The sequence below is a fragment of the Pristis pectinata genome, chromosome 18 (genome assembly GCF_009764475.1).
Source record: "Pristis pectinata isolate sPriPec2 chromosome 18, sPriPec2.1.pri, whole genome shotgun sequence".
Lineage (NCBI taxonomy): Eukaryota > Metazoa > Chordata > Chondrichthyes > Rhinopristiformes > Pristidae > Pristis > Pristis pectinata.
In genome coordinates this window covers 8658664-8678738 of record NC_067422.1, presented here as the reverse complement: position 1 = coordinate 8678738, position 20075 = coordinate 8658664, and the positions used below count along the sequence as shown (strand labels likewise).

Sequence of the window (20075 nt, the reverse complement as noted above, 5' to 3'; positions counted from 1 at the left end):
ATCTATAATCTGTTCCCTTCATAGTTTGAGAATGCTGTTCTACGCTCTAGAGAATTAGACCTATATTTTTCTGGAGTTTAGAAAAACAAAGGCAATCTCATGAAATGTAATAAAATTCTTTGAACTTGACAGAAGTAGATGCTGAAAGGGGCTTTATCTCCAGTGACATGGTGTCAACATTTAAGGATGATGAACTCTTTAAGAAGAGGTCATCAGTTTAAAACTTTTATAGTAACAGACCATGTTGGAAACAGTCAGCTGGTCAGACAGCACCAACAGAAAGTGAACATTAGGCAAAGGTGTTAACCATCTTCAACTTGAAATGCTAATTCTGTTTCTTTTCATAGATGATGCTTTAACTGTGTGTTTCCAGTATTTTCTATTTTTATTTCATATTTTCAATATCTGCAGTTTTTTATTGACTTCCAGAGAATTATTACTGACAAGGAGGCCAGTAAACCTTTCAAGCCCATGCCTTCATGACCAATCTAGTCAGTCCCGTTTCCCCTTTGCCCTGCAAATTACTTAAACGCTAGTGTTTGTTCATATCCCTGTGATAGCTCTGAGTAACTGTTAGCAAGCAGGTGCAGCAAGGAGTTAGGAAGGCAAATGGCGTTAAGGCCCCCATTGCAAGGGGGTTGACGTTTAGAAGCAGGGAACTTGGATATAATTGTACAAGATGTACTCCAGGTCACACCTGGAGTAAAATACAGTTTTGATCTCCTTATTTAAGAAAGTATATACTGGCATTGGAGGAAGTCCATAAGAGACTTACCAGGTTAATTTCTGGGATGAGTTATTTGCCCTTTCATGAGCCACAAGTCACGTCTTTATCTTTGAAGTTTAGAAGAATAAGGTGTGATTTTATTAAAACGTATGCTCCTAAGGAGATATGACAGGATAGATGTTGAGATGTTTCCAGTGGTGCAAGAGTGTTGATCAAGGGCACATACTTATAGAGATAAGGAGGGCAGTAGTTTTGAAACTGAGGTGCAGAGGGTGATGACTTCCTGGAATTCTCTGCCCGGATGACTGTGGAGGCTTGATCATTGGAGGAGATAGATAAATTATTGGAAGATTGAGGTCAATGGGAAATTGGCACAAAAGAGGAGTTGTGGCCTGAACAGATCAGCTCTGATGGTATTCACTGACATGAGGCAGGCTTAAGGGTCAGGTACCTACTCCTGCTCCTTTTTCTTGTGTTTCCATGATCGGTGTTCCTGATGATCATTTTCTGCTTAAAGAGAGATTTTGAATCTTTGGAATTCCCATTAAGAAAGCATTCAGGTTTAAAATTGATGGATGTTTGGTCATGAAGTGAATCAAATGACACGGAGACTGCAAGAAAGTGGATTTGAAGTAGTATTTTAGCCATGATCCTATCTGAATGGGCAGACAACCTTGAGGGTCCTATCCCTCCTATTAGATGCTCCATTGCGAAGGGAAAAAAGGAAGAGTATTGTGTGTAAATTGTGCATTAGCACAGCAATACTCTTCTGCTAGATGAAGCTTCTTGTTACATCTTAGAAAAGTTGCATTTTACCCATTAAACTTGGGAAAATTGGCTTTTGATTATTGTTGAGGAGGTGATTAAGCTGGCCAGTAATTCAGTAGTTATTTAATTTTAACCACTTCTTGGCAATCTTCAGTTTGTACGTAATATTTTTGAGAAATTCTTGCTTATAATAAAGCGAGCCCCCTGTCAAAGTTTTAGGGGAGGAATTGGTAAAAGCTCTTAAAATACCAATTTCAGGACTTTTTACCAGAAACAGCATGTCAAGTACTTTTACGTTATGTGTTTTTTTTTGTTTCAGTTACACAGTTCAGGTGAGATAAAATTCTTCCTAATGAGCTCATTTGCAATTGTAATAGATTGTTAGATGATGATGGAACTTTTAAAAAAAAACAAAAATAAGCCAGTGTACTGCTGGGGTCATTATCTATTAATAACAACGATATTCAAAATATGCAGATACAATTGCATGATACTATCAAAATGTGGCAGATCGTTGTCGCAACATTATTTTCATTTTAATCTAAATGTGGTATCCTTTGGGCAGAAAACATTGCCTGTTGCCATGCCGAAATTAAATATTCAGAACACATTTAATGTGTTCAGGATTACTTCAGTAATGGCCCAAAACTTGCTGGAGGCGATTATCTCTTGGTGTCTCATGAATGGAATTTTACTCCTTTCCCTTCAGCTCCAGGTATGGCAGATTGCCCTAAGTGTCATTTGGTAAAAATGTAGAGGTCGAAAGGTTGTTTGATCTTGTGGATGATGGGGACCAGTGATTAGCCTCCTCAAAATGATGAAAATTAAGCTAGAGAAGCTAGAGGAGGAAATGTGGTAATCAAGTAAGTTATGGAGGTGGTGATGATTTCTGCTCAATTGGATTGCTTGCAGAATACACCTGAAGGCCCTGGAAGGATACCACCAAATAGGATGTGCTATCCTTCTAGTGGATTTGGAGGTTTTTGTGGAGACATGTAAGTATCCTCTACCAGCCCAACTTTCTCAGCATTGAGGCTTAATTGCACTCATACGACATGTTTGCTTGCATGCATGACAGCAGACTCTCAAACAGGCACTCTATTTCCAAACTCTGTTATCAGGCAAGATTACCCGGAGGACAAAGGGAAAGATTCAAGGATGTTCTTCAAGGTCTTGGAAACAATGCAATATCCCTTGCTGTTTCCTGGAAATCCCTGGCAGCCAAGATTGCTCAACATTTAGATGCCCCTCAGAACCTCAAATTAATGTGTCAGGAGCACACAGCTGCTCATTATAAATAACAGGAGTGCACCACCTCACTAGTTGTCAAGCATCTCCTAACCTAGTCTACGGAAGGAGTCTGCAGGTTCCAGCCAAAATGGAAGGCAATCATCCTTGATATCGAAGGACCACCTATGGGTGGCACTGTGGCAACAGCTAGTAGAGCCGCTTCCTCACAGCTCCAGCAACCTGGGTTCAATCCTGACCTCCGAGTGCTGTCTGTGTGGGAGTTTGTAGGTTCCACATGGAGGTGAACTCCACTTGCAGGTGACCACATGGGTTTTCTTCTGAGTTCTTCAGAATCTGGGGGGTTGGAATATTGGGGGGTGATAGGAATACAGGAGAGAATAATAGTAATAAGTAGGGTAGGATTAGTGCAAAAATGTCAGTGAAGCCATCAGTGGGGAGAAAAGACAGTTACAGTTTTGTACCTCTCTATGACTCCCATAACACTAAGAGAGCAGAGAAAGAAAAAATTAAAAGTGAAGGAAATGTGGTGGGTTTAGAGAGAGGGAGAGAACATAAATGAGAAGAATTCCATTGTATTAAAAATGTAAAAAGAGGAAAAATTTAGGTGGGAGACTGTAATTTTATTTGTTCCCTTTTATGGGTCTCCCCAGGTCGATTGACTGTCAGGGTCATTAATTGCACTGCTGCATGGTCCTTGGTTGCAAGATTTAACAGCTGCGATTTTCTACTGGGAATTTAACTAGTATTTGCAAAGCAAATTAGCAATTTCTTGGTATTCATTTGGACTTTGGTGTATTCCCATTTTTAATGAGGCTAATGGAGGAATAAAGCTCAATGCCATAATAACTCTTCCTAAACACTTTTATTTGCATACTAACAATGGAGTGCACATTAATCCACAATTCCTTGCCCTATCATGCTAAAGAAACCCTCAAAGGTATATCATGTACATTGTTTTGACAGATTATTTTGTGGCTGCAAAGATTGGTATTGGTTTATTATTGTCCCACGTAACCGAGATACAGTGAAAAGCTTTTGTTTGCGTGCCATGCAGACAGATCATTCCATATGTAAATACATCGAGGTAGTAAAAAGGAAAACACAATGGCAGAATATAGTGCAACCAGTTACAGAGAAAGTGAAGTGCAGTAGACACAAAGTGCAAAGGGCCACCACAGGGTAGATGAGGAGATCACGAGTTCATCTCTCAGCACACGAGAGGCCCATTCAGGAGTCTGATAGACAGCAGGATTAGAAGCCTGTCCTTGAGCCTGGTGGCATGTGCTCTCCAGCTTTTGTATCTTCTGCCCGACTGTGTAATATAGTGATCATTTATTGACTAAAGTGCTTTCTGATTATGAAATGACACGTGGCAGGACATGTGTTAATCTTAAAATGAAGTTTGCTTTTGTATCTCATATTGTTGGTGCCCATTGATTGTATATATCTTTGTTATGTTGCAAAATTACAGGAAGGCATGTTATGTCATACGTGAAAGACATGTATTTCTACATGCATAACTGACAACTTGCAAGGAAACTGATGAGCTCTGTTCAAATTTGCAAGAGGCAGGATAAAGAAAATATGTCATGATCTGTGTGAAATCATTCACAACTGGCAAACAAGTGAGATGCATGTATCACTTCCATGAATTGTCGACCTGATTTACAGAAAATTCTGTAAGTTGCTTGGAACTGTTCTTCAAATGGTTTAGAGATTAAGTCATGGTACCAAACAAAACCAAGGAGGTCCTGGGTTTATTTCTGCAGTGAATTCACCATCTTGCCACTAGTTACAATAGGGAAATTATCTCAGTAGTGCAATTGAGTGCAAAAAGGATAAATTGGACAGGGGTTACTAGCCCCAACAGTGTCAGTTGATGATAGAAATGCAGTTAGACACTGAAACTCACCATTTGCTATCTAAGCTCACAGTTAACAATGACAATGTAGGTGAATTGCCAGATGGCCCCAGTAAAGGAGTCCATTTCAAGGGGGAGGTAAATACCTATTGGGAAACAAGTAACACTGAAATGCAAACAATATTGATCTTTGAATTTTGAATGGAACCCATGCCAACCTTTTCTCCCTCTGAAATTTCTAAGCATCTCATGTCAATTTGATTGTGTTTATGGCCTGCTGTGGAAAAGTTATACTCTCCTATTGATAACATGGAATTAAAAGAATAGGATTCTTGGTCTCCTTTTCTGTTGCTGTGCAGGCAGCCAAGAAAGATTTTTTCATATTTGCAAAGGTGCTCCAGAGCTGCTCACTGAGGTCCATTCAATAACGGATGGTGTCATTCTGTTAACTTTTTCATTTCCATTTACGGAAAAATATCTGCCTTTTCCTGAATGTATCTGAAGTCAGGAAATCCAATCTCCTTTAAGTTTGTGTCCCATTACCATACTCCCAGAAGTTTTTTTCTAAAATTTTTTAAAAATTTTATTTACAGCGTGGTAATAGGCCCTTCCGGCCCAATGAGTCCACGCCGCCCATTTTAAACCCATATTAACCTACCCATACATCTCTGGAATGTGGGAGGAAACCGGAGCACCGGGAGGAAACCCATGCAGACACGGGAGAACGTACAAACTCCTTACAGACAGCGACACGAATCGAACCCCGATCGCTGACACTGTAATAACATCGCGCTAACCGCTACGCTACCGTGCCACCCATTAACATAATGAAGTGCATCAGTTGAAATAGCAAACATATTTTGCTGGAACGTATTCTTGTATTTTAATATTAAGCCTTGCTTTTTTTTTAGTTGCTAAATGCCAACTATATAACAGAAACTGCGTCCTTACTCTCAGTTTATAAAGTCAAGCTTGCAATGTCAGCATTACAGTGATTGCATCTTTTGTCAATGATGCTGTCAATCTTGCTTTAATTCACATGGAACAGATGAATATCCTTACGTAATTGTATTACTTAAGGTATACTTGTGTATAAGTTAGAGGTGAGAGAAATCTCATTGTACTTGTAATCTGTGAATATTAAGTTAGCAAAGAGGGTCTGTTTAATATGCCACCTAGATGAAGTCGAGTAATTTGAACTGAGTGTAATTGGTAGTCATACAGTCTCCAGTCTATTGATCTTTGGTTGTATGGTGTCCATTTCCCACCACTGTATATCCTGAGCTACTTGAAAATAGATCAGTTGTGTAAAAGTATTCTGGTATCAAGTGTTAGGCCAAGAGGTTGCTAATTCAGTTGTTTTGGTAGAAGTTAAATCAATACAAATCATGAAAGGATTCTTTTCACCACTGCAAGGAGTAATAACTGAATAAGACTGTATGTGCTATTTAAAGCTGGTCATTCAAGACCTCTAAGTAGAAAGCTGGGGAATTAACTACACATAACTGAGTTGAGAATGCTGAGAGTAAAGTAAGTCATTTAGTGTCTGGAAAGGAAAATCTTTCTATCAGTGATGCTGACTGAGCCACCTGAGTATTTTTAGAATTTTCTGAAATTCACTGATTTCCAAAATTTACACTTTTCTCGATCTTTTTTGAATTGATTTTCAGAATTATTAATGAATTTGCACTGGGTCAATTTCTGGCAGTCAGAGACTGACACATTTTAAAAATTTTGTACAATTTGAATTGAACAGACTATTTATCCCAACCAGTCTATGCTAGAGCTTATACCCTATTTGATCCATTTCCCAAAGAAAGTGCTGTAAAATAGGTTCTATCTTTAAACAGACCACTTTTCACATTAACATGCCTGCCTTGAGGATATGGGAAATTTGATTTCAAGTTCTATCATTGGCAATGTTTGCTGCACCCAATTACTGTAACAGGAAATGATTCTTACTGTACTTGGGGTGAAGGGAAGAGAGAGAACTCGTGTAATCTAACTTTTCTTTCTATTTCTCATTATATCTGTGTGCTTTTGGACTTGAAGATGTCAATCCAATTGCTCTTGGAATGCCTGATGGAATCCATTATTTCTTCTGGAAGTCAGCAATCCTAATCACAAGGAGATGTGAGAGAATGCAGATGTTGGAATCTGGAGCAACAATCTGCTGGAGGAATTCAGTGGGTCATCAGCATATGTGGGGGAGGGGAGAGGAGTTGTCAATGTTTGGGGTTGAAGCCCTGCATCAGGACAACGTCAATAATTCCATTCCCCCACCACCCCACCCCACAGATGCTGCTCCACCCGCTGAGTTCCTCCAGCAGATTGTTTGTTGATCCTAATCACAAGCTTGCATTCAGTTTACATTGTGTGCATGAAAATTCACACTTTTCCTGATACTTTTTTTTCTCTCTTACCTAGTCCTTGACTTCTTCCAAAGCCCTGTGCTTTTACAAAGGTAGAGGTGTTTTTGTAGTTCAGTAAAGTGCCCCTTCTTTACAGATGAGCCTAGGCTGTAAATGTCATTTAATTGTGATATATCACAGTTATGTTTCATCTATGTGATCATAATCAATTCTCATTTTGAGTAATGGAAAGTTTTAGTTGAACTTTGATTTCATGTCTCTTGAACTTGAACATAGTGAAGCCACATTTGGTGCCACTGCTCTCAGTATGGTAGAGAACAGTAATCTGTCTGGGTTCTTCTAGGTTTATAGAGCACACTATTATTTGTAACTGGTTTGGGGAATCAACTTTGTTAGTTGACGTTCAAAATTTGACCTAGGCTTTACAATATATAAGACAGTTGATAATCACAGGTGACAACTCAGAATCATACCCTGCTTGCTTTGTACCCACACTACATGTCTATATTCAACTTTCTAAATTCCAGTGAAATCATACAAATCCCAGATTAAACTCCCAATCTGTACTGAATTAACTGTCTTCAATTGAGCAGTTTTGCCTTTCAATTGGCCTGAGTGCTGCCATCTTCAAGAGGACAATTGCTCAAAGAAATCGTCTCGAGATTGCTAGCTATGACCTCTGCTAGAAAGTAGCTGTCCATAGATGCTGAGTAAGATCTTTGATGGCATCCAGGGTTGGATAATTGACCCAATTTTTTTTTTATTTAGCCTTAGAAATAGAGACCAATTGGTCCTGCAGAAATAACAGCTACACTGAACATTGTAAAGAACACTTTAAAAGAAAGAAACTGAATGAGAAAAATGACTTTTCCTTGAGTATAAATTGATGTTTCTTTATAGTGCAGCATCTTGGAATAAAGGGAACCCTACCTTTTCGCCTTCCAGTTGCTTCCTGTACTTGCAGATTAACTTTTCATATCTTGTATGTATTGGCACTCAAATCCTTCTGGATACCAGCATTTCCTAAATATTTTGGCTCAAAGCATTTTTTGATTTTGTGCCCTTCCTATTAAAGTTGAGAATCTCACATCTCCTCATATTCTATCAACCACCACTTTGCCCTCTCATCTATGTAGCTAATTTGCAACTTCCTTGAAGCCATATTTTACATAATTTTGATTCAACAATAAACTTGGATGCATTAGATTCGATCACCGAGGTCCAAGTGGTTATCCTTGAGGCACTTTGCGAAGTCCTCTCCTGGAAAATTACCCCTTTATTCTACTTTTGCTGGTCAGCCTTCCCTTAATCCATGCTACTGCATCTCATGAGCCTAAACTTATACACCAACTTCTCACGTTGTGTCTTATTAAATACCTGCTGAAAATACAAACATCCATATATCCAAAGACGATTTATCAGCTGTCTTGCAGGTTATGCCCTCAAAAACGCAAATAGATTTGCCAAGTACTATTTCCCATTTGTAAAACTATTAGACTCCAGCTAATTGTATTGTGATTCTCCAAACGCCCTGTTATCATGTCCTTAATGGATTCCAGCATTTGTATTACTAACATCAGGCTATCCATATAGCTTCCTGTATATCCTTTCTTGAATTATGTTACATCTCCTATCTACCAATCCACTGGGTCTGTTCAAGAATCTGGGGAATTCTGGAAAATGGAAAGTAATGCATCCACTGCTTTGTTTAAAGCCCCAGGGAATGATATTCAAGTGATTTGTCAGCTAGTAGTCCCATTAATTCTTCCTGTACATTTTCTTGCCTAATTACGTAATCTTGCTCAATCATTCAACAATTTATTCCTCCGCTTCCAGTTTTTCTTTGTGCCCTCAGGTATGGGGGCGGATGCAAAATTTCTGCTTAAAGGTTCTGTCCCTTCACTACCTTCGCCTCTTGGCCCTTGGATTTTAATGGTTATGAATTCTGTAAGTGGCTGGGGAAAATAGAAAACCGTCAAGCACACAAGAAACCGCAGTTTGGGTTAGAGCAGTCTCGACTTCAGTCGGTAACAAAAGATGTCAGAACCTAGTGATGTTTGCACTGTGTGCACTGCTGTTTCATTGGGCTAGCGGCCTTGATACTTGGGGGAGAGGGCATTACAGTTAAAGCACTGTAAAATGAATAGGTCATAAAAATCAGTGAATGTTTACAGGGTTCAATTGTACTTCATTTTTTTATGATCAGGATGCTGCCAGCAAGGTCAGCATCTATTGCCCATTCCTAATTGCCCTTTAGAAGGTGGTGATCTTCCTTTGTGCATGGTATGTCCAACCATTGGAGTGTCTTCCTGAACCATTGCAGTCCTTCTGGTGAAGGGACTCGCACAGTGCTGTTGAGGAAGCATTAAGATCCGGTGATGATAAAGGAGTGACTATTTTCAAGTCTGTATTTTCATGCAAATGAAATGTTCCAATATGCCTGCTGCCCTTATCATCCTTTGTGGTAGAATATGCAGGTTTGGAAGGTGCTGTTGACACAATCTTGGTGAGTAACTGCAGTGCATTTTGTAGATGGAACACACTCTGTGCAATGGTGGTGGAAGGGATGACTACTTGGAATGGTGGATCATGTAGGCTGCTTTGTCATAGATGGTGTCAAACTTCTTGAGTACTCTTGGTGCTGACACTCCTGACTGGTGCCTAATAGATGTTGAAGAAACATTGCGGTATGAGGAAGTAAGTCACTTGCCACAGCCTCTTTTGTATTTATGTGGCTAGTCCAGTTAAGTTTCTGGTCAAAGGTGAACCCCAGATGTTGATGGCTTGGGTTTGAGCAATGCCAAAGATTGGTGGTTGCACTCTCTGGGTGGAGATAGTCACTGATGGCCCTTTAGCAGTGCATATGTTACTTGCCACTCTACCTCATGCCTGCATGTTATCTAGGTCTTGCTGCATGCAGGCATGGACTAATTTGTTTGCTGAGGAGTTGGGAATGGAATTGAATGTATGCAGACACCCATGAGTATGCTCACTTCTGACTTGTGGCGGAAGGGAGGTCATTGATGAAGTTACTGAAGGTGAATGGGCCAAGGACATTGTTGTGAGAAACTCCAGCTCCAATGAGCTGGGGCTGGGCTAAATGATTTCCAACAAATGCAACCATCTTCCTTTGTGAAAGATATGATTTCAGAAAGGATTGTTTTCCCTTGATGATATTAACCTGTTTGATCGGGTCTCCTTGATACTGCACTCAGTGAAATGGTGCATTTAAAACAAGGTCAGTGTCATTCTCACCTCTTTGGAATTCAGCTGTTTGGTCCAGGTTTGGACTAAGGCTCTGAAGAGGTTTGGAGTCAAATGGTCCCAGCAAAACTCAAAAGGCACATTGTTGCTGGGTAAATGCTGCTTGATAGCGTTGTCTCTGGACATAGATTTAGCCAGATTGCTTTAGTCTTGCTTTTTCAGAGCAGTACATAACCAGCCAATTTTCCACATTATCAGGTACATGAGATGCCACTGTTATAAAATATCGGGCAGCTTGAGTAGAGACACAGCCAGTTTGGAAGCAAGCTCTTCAATCCTCTAGCCAAGATGATACTTCTTAGTAACCAGAGCTTTCAGTTATTTCTTGATATCCTGTGTGGAGTGGGTTGAATTGACTGATCATCTGGTGGTTGGGATCTCGGGAGGAAGCTGAAATTGCTCATCCACTCGGTGCTTCTGCCTGAATATTGAGTGAATGCTTCAACCTTGTCCTTAGCAATCACTTGCTGGTTCCTGTCATCATCCATTACAGGGTATTCTTGGAGCTCCCTCCTTCTCGTGTTAGCCGTTTTATTGCCCATCACCATTCAAGCTTGAGGAACTGGACCTCATTTTTTGATTTGGCCTTATCATTGAATTCAACTTGAGATCAGAACCATCCCTTTATTTAACCTCTAGAATCAGGTAATAGTTCTGTTTTTTATCCTCCAGGTCCATCTTTTGTTTCTTTCCCAGTCCCATTATATCTGTCTTCTTTTGCTTTGTTCAGTGATCCCTGGGATCAATTAATATCCCTCTGTTTCTGTCCTATCACTATTCCCCTTTCCCTCCAAGAAGAGATCTGAATTGCAGTGTTCCAAGCATTCTCTACTTTTTACTACTCTTAGCATGGTTCTGTAACTTTTCATAAACAATGAGACACTTATGGATAAAGTATTCCAAAAAGTCAAGGTGATAATGAAAATAGATTGAGGCTTTTGGTTGTCTTTCTACAGAAGCTGCACAAGTGATTACATTTTGAATGTCAGGAATAGAACTTCATGTATATAGGATTTTCATGTTTGGCTAGATCACCTTACTGTATCTGAAGACAAAATCTGTCTTCCTGTATTGGAAACACAAAATACATATTAATGTCAGATTTTGTTGCTTAAGCTGATGAATAATTGAGGATTCTTCTTCTTGGGCAGTGCCTCTGGATTGAGGATGACTTGCTTCCACTTCAGTTCCCTGGGTTCCAAGGGGCTGATGAGGCAAATGTGGGAACTGCATATTTTACCACAGTAGGTGCCTGACACATTGGGCGGGTGGATAGTCTGAGGTGGGCTTGTGCATACTCCTGATGCATGGATTTATGGTTCTCAGTGGAATTCCTTTGGGCAGTAATGTCCAGGAGTCTATGGTGATTCTGCATTTTTAAAGTAGGCTATGAAAACAACCTTGAATCATCCTCTGTCCACCTGGTAATCTCTCTCCGTGATCATGCTCTGAATACAGTGCCTCTTTCGGAAGGAGTTGACCAAATGTAATTAGGGCCTCACCACTGGGCATGTTGCCCTGGGAGAGGATGCTGTTGTTGCTTCAGTTATCTTGCCAGTGGATTTGGAGGATTTTACATAGACGATGACTACTATAGGTAGTCCAAATATAGGAAGATACTCTGTGACTGTTGGATGAAAATCCCATTGGAGAATGTGTAATTTGATTTGAAGACATTGTAATTGTTATGCTTTATTTCCTGATTCTCAATATACTGAAAGTTATCCTTCAGAGCACTGCATTTCCTTCAACTGCTTCAGAACCAGTGGAATTGCCATCTTCGATGCTTTCTTTTCAGTCTATGCTACTACCTCTATCATGCCAGAAAAGCATGTTTTCTTCAGCTCCCAGTTCTATTCAAGCAGGTGTCCCAAGAATGAATAAGTCTTGGGGAGTCTACAAGAGTATGCCCTTTTTATCACGTTGTTATTAGAACATGAGAACACAAGAAATAGGACTAGGCCATCTGACCCTTTACATTTTCTAGCACTGTCACCATATCCCTTCATCACTTGAAATCCATTAATCACTATTTTGAATGAAATCAAAAACCAAGTCTCCACAGCTCTCTGTGGTAGAGAAATATTCCCCATTTCTGTTCTAACAGCCAACCCTTTATTCTCAAACTGTGCCCCCAGTCCTAGACTCCTCAGTCAGGGGGAGCATCCTCTCTGCATCTAGCCTGCCCAGATTTTTTTTAACACTTTTATAAGTTTCAATGTGATTTTCCCTCATTCATCTAAACTCTGAAGAACATTGTCTTAATCCATTTCATATGACAACTTCACCATCCCCGTAACTAGTCCAGTGAACCTCTACTGCACTCCACGATGGCAAGTACATCCTTTCTTTGGTAAGGAGACCACAACTGTACACAGTACTCCAGGTACTGTCTCACCAGGGCCCAATACAATTGGTAACAAGACTTCTTTATTGCTGCAGTCGAGCCCTCATTATTATTATAAAGGATAACAAACAATTTGCCTTCCTAAATCACCTGTTTCACGTGCATGTTAGCCTTCAGCAACTTATGTACAGGTCCCTTTGAACATCAATATCTAATTTCTCATTTAACAGACAGGGCAGAGTATTTGTTATGTGCAGCATTTTTCCATATTGAATTCCATCTGCCATGTTGTCACCCATTCAGTCAGCTTGGCCATACCTCTCTGAAGTCACCCTACATCTTCCTCTGTACTTACAATCCCAGCTGGTGTAGTATCAGCAAAGCTGGGAGCATGACATTTGGTCCCTTCTGCCATATCATTGATACGACTGCTCAGCGTTGCAGATCCTAAGTTACAGCTTTTTGTCACAACATTGAGCATTTACCAGATCTGCTCACATTTTCCAAATGCAGGAAACTGTTCAGATTAAGATAAAGAGACTTATTGGACCTGGGTATTCCACGCAAAGCTGCCATGACTTCAATTTCACTGTGTTTTGAAAACTGGGTTAGTGCCAGCCTGTGAATGAATAAATCATGACATCCTATCTGATTATATACACACAAAAAAAAAGAGAAACCATTTTATTGATGAAATAGGGAGCTAGAGTTCAGGCCTCAGCCTTCTGTCTTTAAAGGGAAAGTGTAGCGGCTAAGCAAGTGTCACCCCATTGCCAGGGAGTAAACACTTAGTGCTCTTGGTTTAAACTTCATTGTCCTCAGAAATTAAGTGAATCACTTCAGCAGGAACAAGGAGGGGCAAGATCTCAGCTTGCCTAAACTGATATAGAATGTTGTAAGAGATCAGGAAATAACACGTGTATTTTTATCCACGAAGACTAGAGGCAGAGCTAAAAGAGCTCCTGCCTCGCAGCTCAAACGATCCAGGTTCAATCCTGACCTCCAGTACTGTCTGTGCAGAGTTTGCACATTCTCCCTGTGATTGCATGGGTTTCCTTCCACATCCCAAAGTGTGGGTTAGTAAGTTAATTGGCTACTATAAATTGTGCCTAGAGTGAGAGATGGTAGAATTTGGGGCAAATTGATGGGAATGTGGGAAGAATAAAATGGGATTAGTGTAGGATAATTGTAAGTGGGTGCTTGATGGTTGGCATGGAGTGGATGGGCTGAAGAGCCAGTTTCTGTGCTATATGATCCATAAGTGGGTCAGTTGTGCCTCATGGAATTTTATGATTTCTAAACTTTCTCATGTTTAGTTAAAGGACAGTGTAAAGGATGCACTGTACTTTGACATTACCCAGTAATTGAATTATTTGTGCCATTTGGAATCATAATTTACAAATATAAGTCTTTTAAAGACTCATTAAAAGCCATCATGAAAACTTGCAGTACCACCTCCAACACTTTTCAGATGAAGTCGCTGACAGAAAAGGTCTACTGGGTCAATTTGAGCCTGCGAGCATGCAGGAACTGTCTGTCAAATGGCTAGCACCTAACAGAACTCTTTTACCCACTGCAACTGGCTTTTAGTGAAAGATTTAAGGGTATGCATTCAGTGCAACCATAATAATAGAGACACCATTGATTAGTCAAAAAGTTCCTATCATAGATTGAGATGGTTATTTTATTGAAATTCAGGATTACTGAATTCAATTGTCATATTCTTGCCAGAGCAATTGTGGCAGTTGAATTGCTGCTTATTATGCAGGAAGATAGTGAGCACCAAATACTCCACCCGTTTTTGCAAAAGTATTATACTGGTAAATTGCTGGTTAGAGACAACCAGGGAAGTAACTTGTGTAGAAGCTCAACTTTCCTTATTCCCCATCCCTATGGATTATTCTCCCATTTTTCAAGTGACCTAAATTAGGTGACACGAGATGTAGATGCAAAAAGCTGCTGGAGGGTCAGGAAACCATCTGTGGAGGAAAATGGTCAGTTGACATTTCAGGTTGAGACCCTTGATCTGGATTGTCTACTTCCCTCCACTGATTTCCTCCAGCAGTTTGTTTTTTGACCTAAATTTAGGTAACTGTTGCCAAGATATTTGAAGGATCACCCAGTGTATTATTTCTTTAAAACAAAAACATGGACACAATCTTCTTGAGTTTGTTTGGATATTCTCTGAGAACTTCACGCTGAATGGTTAAGGCAATTTAACTTTAGATATTTGCCTGAGTGCTCTTTAAAGTCTGTTGTAATGCTCCCTAACACAGTCAAGCCTATATATAACATAGCTCCCCACTTGTCAGTTTTATGACTAAGTGGCATTATGATATTATTGATTTGAAGCAGATTGATTTATAGCACACTGGAAACAGAACAAATTGCTGGCAAAGTTCAGGCTTAAAAATATTACGATTCGGGAATTCCAAGTGTGAGTGGATTTTTCAGGATCAGCAGCTGCTGTGGTGTTGGCTGGAAGAGGTTCTTTTTACTTTCATGATGCTCCAAGCCAGAGAACTTGCTGCAATTCTGAAACACAGACACAACTTAAGATTTAAAATATATATGAAATCTAACAAAATCAGCTGCTGATGACTTTCTTGCAAAAGGCAGCATGTGACAGATAGTTAAAGGCAAGCTATATTGTCTTCAAAAATGTGGTACCCACCTTCAGTCATGTGATCTGGCAAACGGCCTAAAGCTGTACTATCCATTTACCCTGGTTGAGCTATAGTGCAGCATAGGACAACATTGAGATTTCATACTCAGGAGGTTAGCACAAACATGCTTGACTACTCAAACTACTGATCTGAATAATGTATGTCATTCTGCGCAGAAGTTATTCCAGTAATGTTTCTGCCATCCAAATATAACATCACCTTGTATTGGTAGAAGTCCTGATGGTAACACTGCAAGGTACTGCCTTTTGATTTGAAAGTGAAGGCAGTACAGTATTGCTGCAATGCAGACATGTGATGTAACTGCAGCATAATTGGTTGCTTGACAACCGGTCAAAATATTTATCCTGGGAATCAGGTGAGAAGGGAACTGAGAGTCAAAATTCTTTTGGTGTTTGTTAAGTAAATTTTGATCGGTCTAGTTATTGGGGTGCTGCCGTGTAGGCACGAGATGGTGGAGAGAAATTACCTTAACTTGCACGTTTTGTTACTAATCGACCTCTGAGTACCATTCTGCATATGGCAAAAGACCTCAGAGACTTTGACTAAGTGATCATTTCTTTCTGAGGCTCTTTGAATGGTTAGGATTAATTATTTGATCTGTCCAGAATGAACTTGAAGCTTGAAAATGATTAGCAGCTCCACCTCACCTGAATGGTGCACTCTACAGGGGTCACAGTCAGTCAAGAGAGACCCTACCGAAGGATTGAACTTCATTAACTGCCAACTAATCTCATTGGTCTCTTGTGCTTGCCAGACATGATTGCTCAGGATAGCATTGACCTAACGATTGTTTAATGCTGCATCATACAATGCACTTTTCAGCTGCTGGACCTCATTATACATGTGCTGAATCTGGAGCTAAAATTCTACCCTATCCCTTGGCTTTGGAAGGTAAATCACAAATTTTAAAACACTACAGTTTCACCAAGATTGCCCACAAAACCTCTCCAGGAATATGAGCCTTTTCTTTTACAAAAGAAATTCCAAGATTTTTTCCATTCTGTGTCTTGATCTTGAACTATTAGGCAGTTTGAAATTCATAGTATCTCCTGCTACTGATGGTACACTAATATAAAGACGATGAATTCTGTTTCTGATGCTGAATTCAGACATAGAAAAATGCACTCTGATACTCCAGTTAGCTCACCTCTATAGACTATTGCTGCGGTGGGAAGAATGTTGGGAAATCATGGGATTTTTAACTCCAAAAGCAAAATATTGAGAATGCTGGAAGCCTGAAGCAGTTCCTAATGAAAGGTCATTGATCTGAAATGTCACTTGTACTTTCTCTCTCACATATGCCTGTTGGACCTGAGTATTTCCAACACTTATTTGTTTCAAGAGTGTCTGGTAGTTGGGAGAGAAATTTTCAGAATGTACTATGTACTCTTCCTGCACAGTTCAAGTGTTTAACAAATTGTATTGGAGCACATTTTAAAGAAACATCTTTTTAATATATTTCCCATGGAAATACAAGTAAAATATATTAAAAAGATATTTCATTTTTTTTCTCAGACCAGTGTAATTTAAGAAAGCAAATTCTAGCCTCAACTACTGCAGAGCACTGAATTTTAAGCAAACAATCCAAATGTTATTCCTCCCTTTTTTAAAATAAATGACCTGTGTTGAGCTACAGGAATTCTTTTTCAGACTCTGTCTCCCAGAAAGCTGTGGTTTTTGGCATTCAAACAATTCTTATGTAAACACAGTGACCAATTTTGGCCTGTTTTCTTTAAGTAATGGGGGCTTTGATGCATTCTATGAACCATAGAAACACAAGTACTTGTATAAAGATGAAAGCAGGTTATTGAACTGCTGCGGTCTTATTTGCAATATAGTATTGATTTTTGGCATGGTTAGATTTTTAAGGACTGTGTCCATGGTTATGTTTATAGAGGGAAAGAGGCTCACTGAGCCAACTGTTGTATTTATTAATCTGAGTAGCAGTGAGGGGATACATTTCTGAGCTTTCCTGATTCAATTCTCGCTGTTGTTTTTTTAATGTAGAATTCCGGGAAGACTGAATGATAGGCGAACACCTCTTGGAGAACTCAATTGGATTTTTACAGCCATAACAGACACTATAGCATGGAATGTATTACCTAGAGGTAAGAAGTCTATTCCATTCCCAGTGGTAGGCCAGATAAGTCATTTATTTTTCATTCATTGCCATCAGGAGATTTGTTCAAACTTGAGCTGCTTCTACCTCGAGTATAATTACTGTTTTACTCCACTCTCCCTGCAGTCTTACACAGTGCCATCAGCCCACCTAACAGTGGATAGGCATGAATAGCACATTGCCTCACATCTGCTCTAAATTTGTCCAGTTGAGGGCTTGTCTATTGTCTTATTGTTGCTGGTATCCATTATCACTATTTGAGGGTTGAGGGTTACTTTCACTTAACCCTCAATCATGTATGATGTTCTAATTCAACTTCACAAACAATGTACAGGCAAAGTAGACCCAGAGTTTATTGTTTCAGTGTAACATCACCACTCATGGTGTCATAGAACATGGCGTCATCAGCTTGAAATTTCTCCATGTGAAATAAAAACCCTTTTATTCATGCTACATAATTAATATGTAATAAGTTAATTAGCTTCTGGATTCTCCTGCAGTTTTAAAAAAAATCTGATTATAATTTTCAGACATGTCCAGAATAGCGATGTCAAATTGTAGAAAAAAATTTGTTTGCCTATGGATTTGCTTTTTACTTTTTTTAATCTGTTGTTAAGATACTGCAATTGTCTCTTCCAAACATTTAAGTGAATACACTTTAAGGAATTGCTAACTTTTTGTTTCCATAGATCTCTTCCAAAAATTATTTAGACAGGACCTGCTGGTTGCCAGTTTATTCCGCAATTTTCTTTTAGCTGAGAGGATCATGAGGTCGTACAACTGTACCCCTGTCAGTAGTCCTCGTCTGCCTCCAACGTACATGCATGCTATGTGGTGAGTTTGCTGCTACTCCTCCTAAAAACAAATGTCGAGGAAGGCTCCTGTCCAAATTGAGAGTGATTGATTTGGGAACTTCTGTATACCTAAATGGGTTAAGCCTGCAAGAGACAAAACTTAATGTTAAGGTTCAAGCTATGTTTAAAAAATATTAGAGGTGACTCAACATGTTTTTTTCTGTAGGTGTTATGGTTTGAATTTCCTTCAGGTTTTATGGGTATTGGTATAAATCTCAGCTTCTAAGTGAATGCTCAGAGCTGGAAGAGAGCTCTGTACAGGCTGTTTGTTTCAGAGTTTAGAATTTTAATGCTCCCTTAGGGCAGAACTCAAGTGGGGAAAGACGCCTGTCCACCCCATGGTTACCTTACTAACTACGCTGAAAACAGCAAGCTCTCACAAACAGCATTGTGATAATGATCAGATAATCTGTAGGTGTTAGAAATAAATATTGACCAGGACACCTGGGGTAACATGCCTGCTCTTCAAAATATTGTTGCGGAATAGCTTCAGTCTATTTGAGAGTGCAGACAAAGCCTTGTTTTAATGCATCATTCAAAAGATACATCTCCAGTAGTTCTACGCACCCATAATACAACATGGAATGACATCCTGAGTTTGTCGTCTTAAGTTTCTGGAATGAGAATTCGACTGTCATGCCTCATCCAAATTGCAGAGGGCATTTTCCTCCAGTTGTAGAGTCGGCAACAAGGACATTATGACTTTGCAGAACTTCTCGGTTCAATCTGCAAGTATAATCCCAAGTTCCTAGTCAGCTGTCTCTTAAATTTTCCACCCCATTCCTACTTCTGAGTGTTTTTCCTTTGGCTTCCTAACTCTTCCAAAGAAGCTTAAAACAACTTATTGAAGAGCATTTCATCTTCAAGCTTGGCACATTATGCCCTTTTGGACTCGACATTGAATTCAACGATTTAAAATGATCAACTATTCTACTCTTATTTTTCAGAACACCAGCATTCAGCTTTTTCTTTCTTTCTCCTGGTATGTCACATTTAATTTGTCTCTTCTAATTCACACCACCTCCAGACATACCTATACCACCTTTTTTCACCCAGCACTCTTGTCCTTCAATCTTTCCTGGTTTCCAGCTTATTGCAGATCTTTCTTTTTGTTTTCTCTGACCAAGAACTAGCCCCCCACCATTACACCCCCAACTTTTCTGCAGCTTAACATTTGTTTCATTTCTAACTTTTCCCAGTTTGGGATGAAATGTCATCACACTGAAATGTTAAATTTCTTTCCACAGATGCTGCCTGTTTTGCTGAAAATTTCCAGCATTTTCTGTTTTCACTTTAGATTTATAGCATCTGTAACATTTTCTTCTTTATTTTATGAATTTAACTTGATCAAAGTGAAAAGAGACGGTAGAATACGTTTTACCTAATATGTGTAGTACCCTGAAAAGGTGATTGTATTTGAAGCAGAGCCAAATGCAGGGCTGTGGCAGTGGAGAGCTTCAGAAGTAATCTTGTGTTGATGTATCCAAGAGCTAGCACTGATGTAGCACAAATCTCACTGGTTCTGGTTATAAAACCTCTTGGTCTTAATTATTGATGATACAATTGTGAGTTTTCAGAGTCTTAGAAAAGCATTTTTAGAATGAAACTTTTGACTGATTAAATGCTCAGTATATATTTAGCAAATCCACGTGTAGGATTTTTGGAATGGCTCCTACTAAGTAAAATCACGTGCAATGTCCTGTAATTCCAAGTCGGTGTTTGAAAAGTGAATGTCATGTGTACAGCTGTGCACATCTACGAATTGCACTGAATCAAAATTTGATTCTAAGCCACGGTTTCCTAATCCTCAGAAAATCCAGTTTTC

The 20075-nt window shown here is 39.4% G+C and overlaps 1 protein-coding gene across 1 annotated transcript in view; it reads left to right on the top strand.

The window, feature by feature from the left end:
* The window catches only part of rptor (regulatory associated protein of MTOR, complex 1), a 345813-nt gene that overhangs the window by 144612 nt on the left and 181126 nt on the right, over window positions 1-20075 (top strand). Inside the window, 2 exon segments of the mRNA XM_052032980.1 lie at window positions 17285-17385; window positions 18086-18230. Of these exon segments, the coding sequence (XP_051888940.1) occupies window positions 17285-17385; window positions 18086-18230 (246 nt within the window).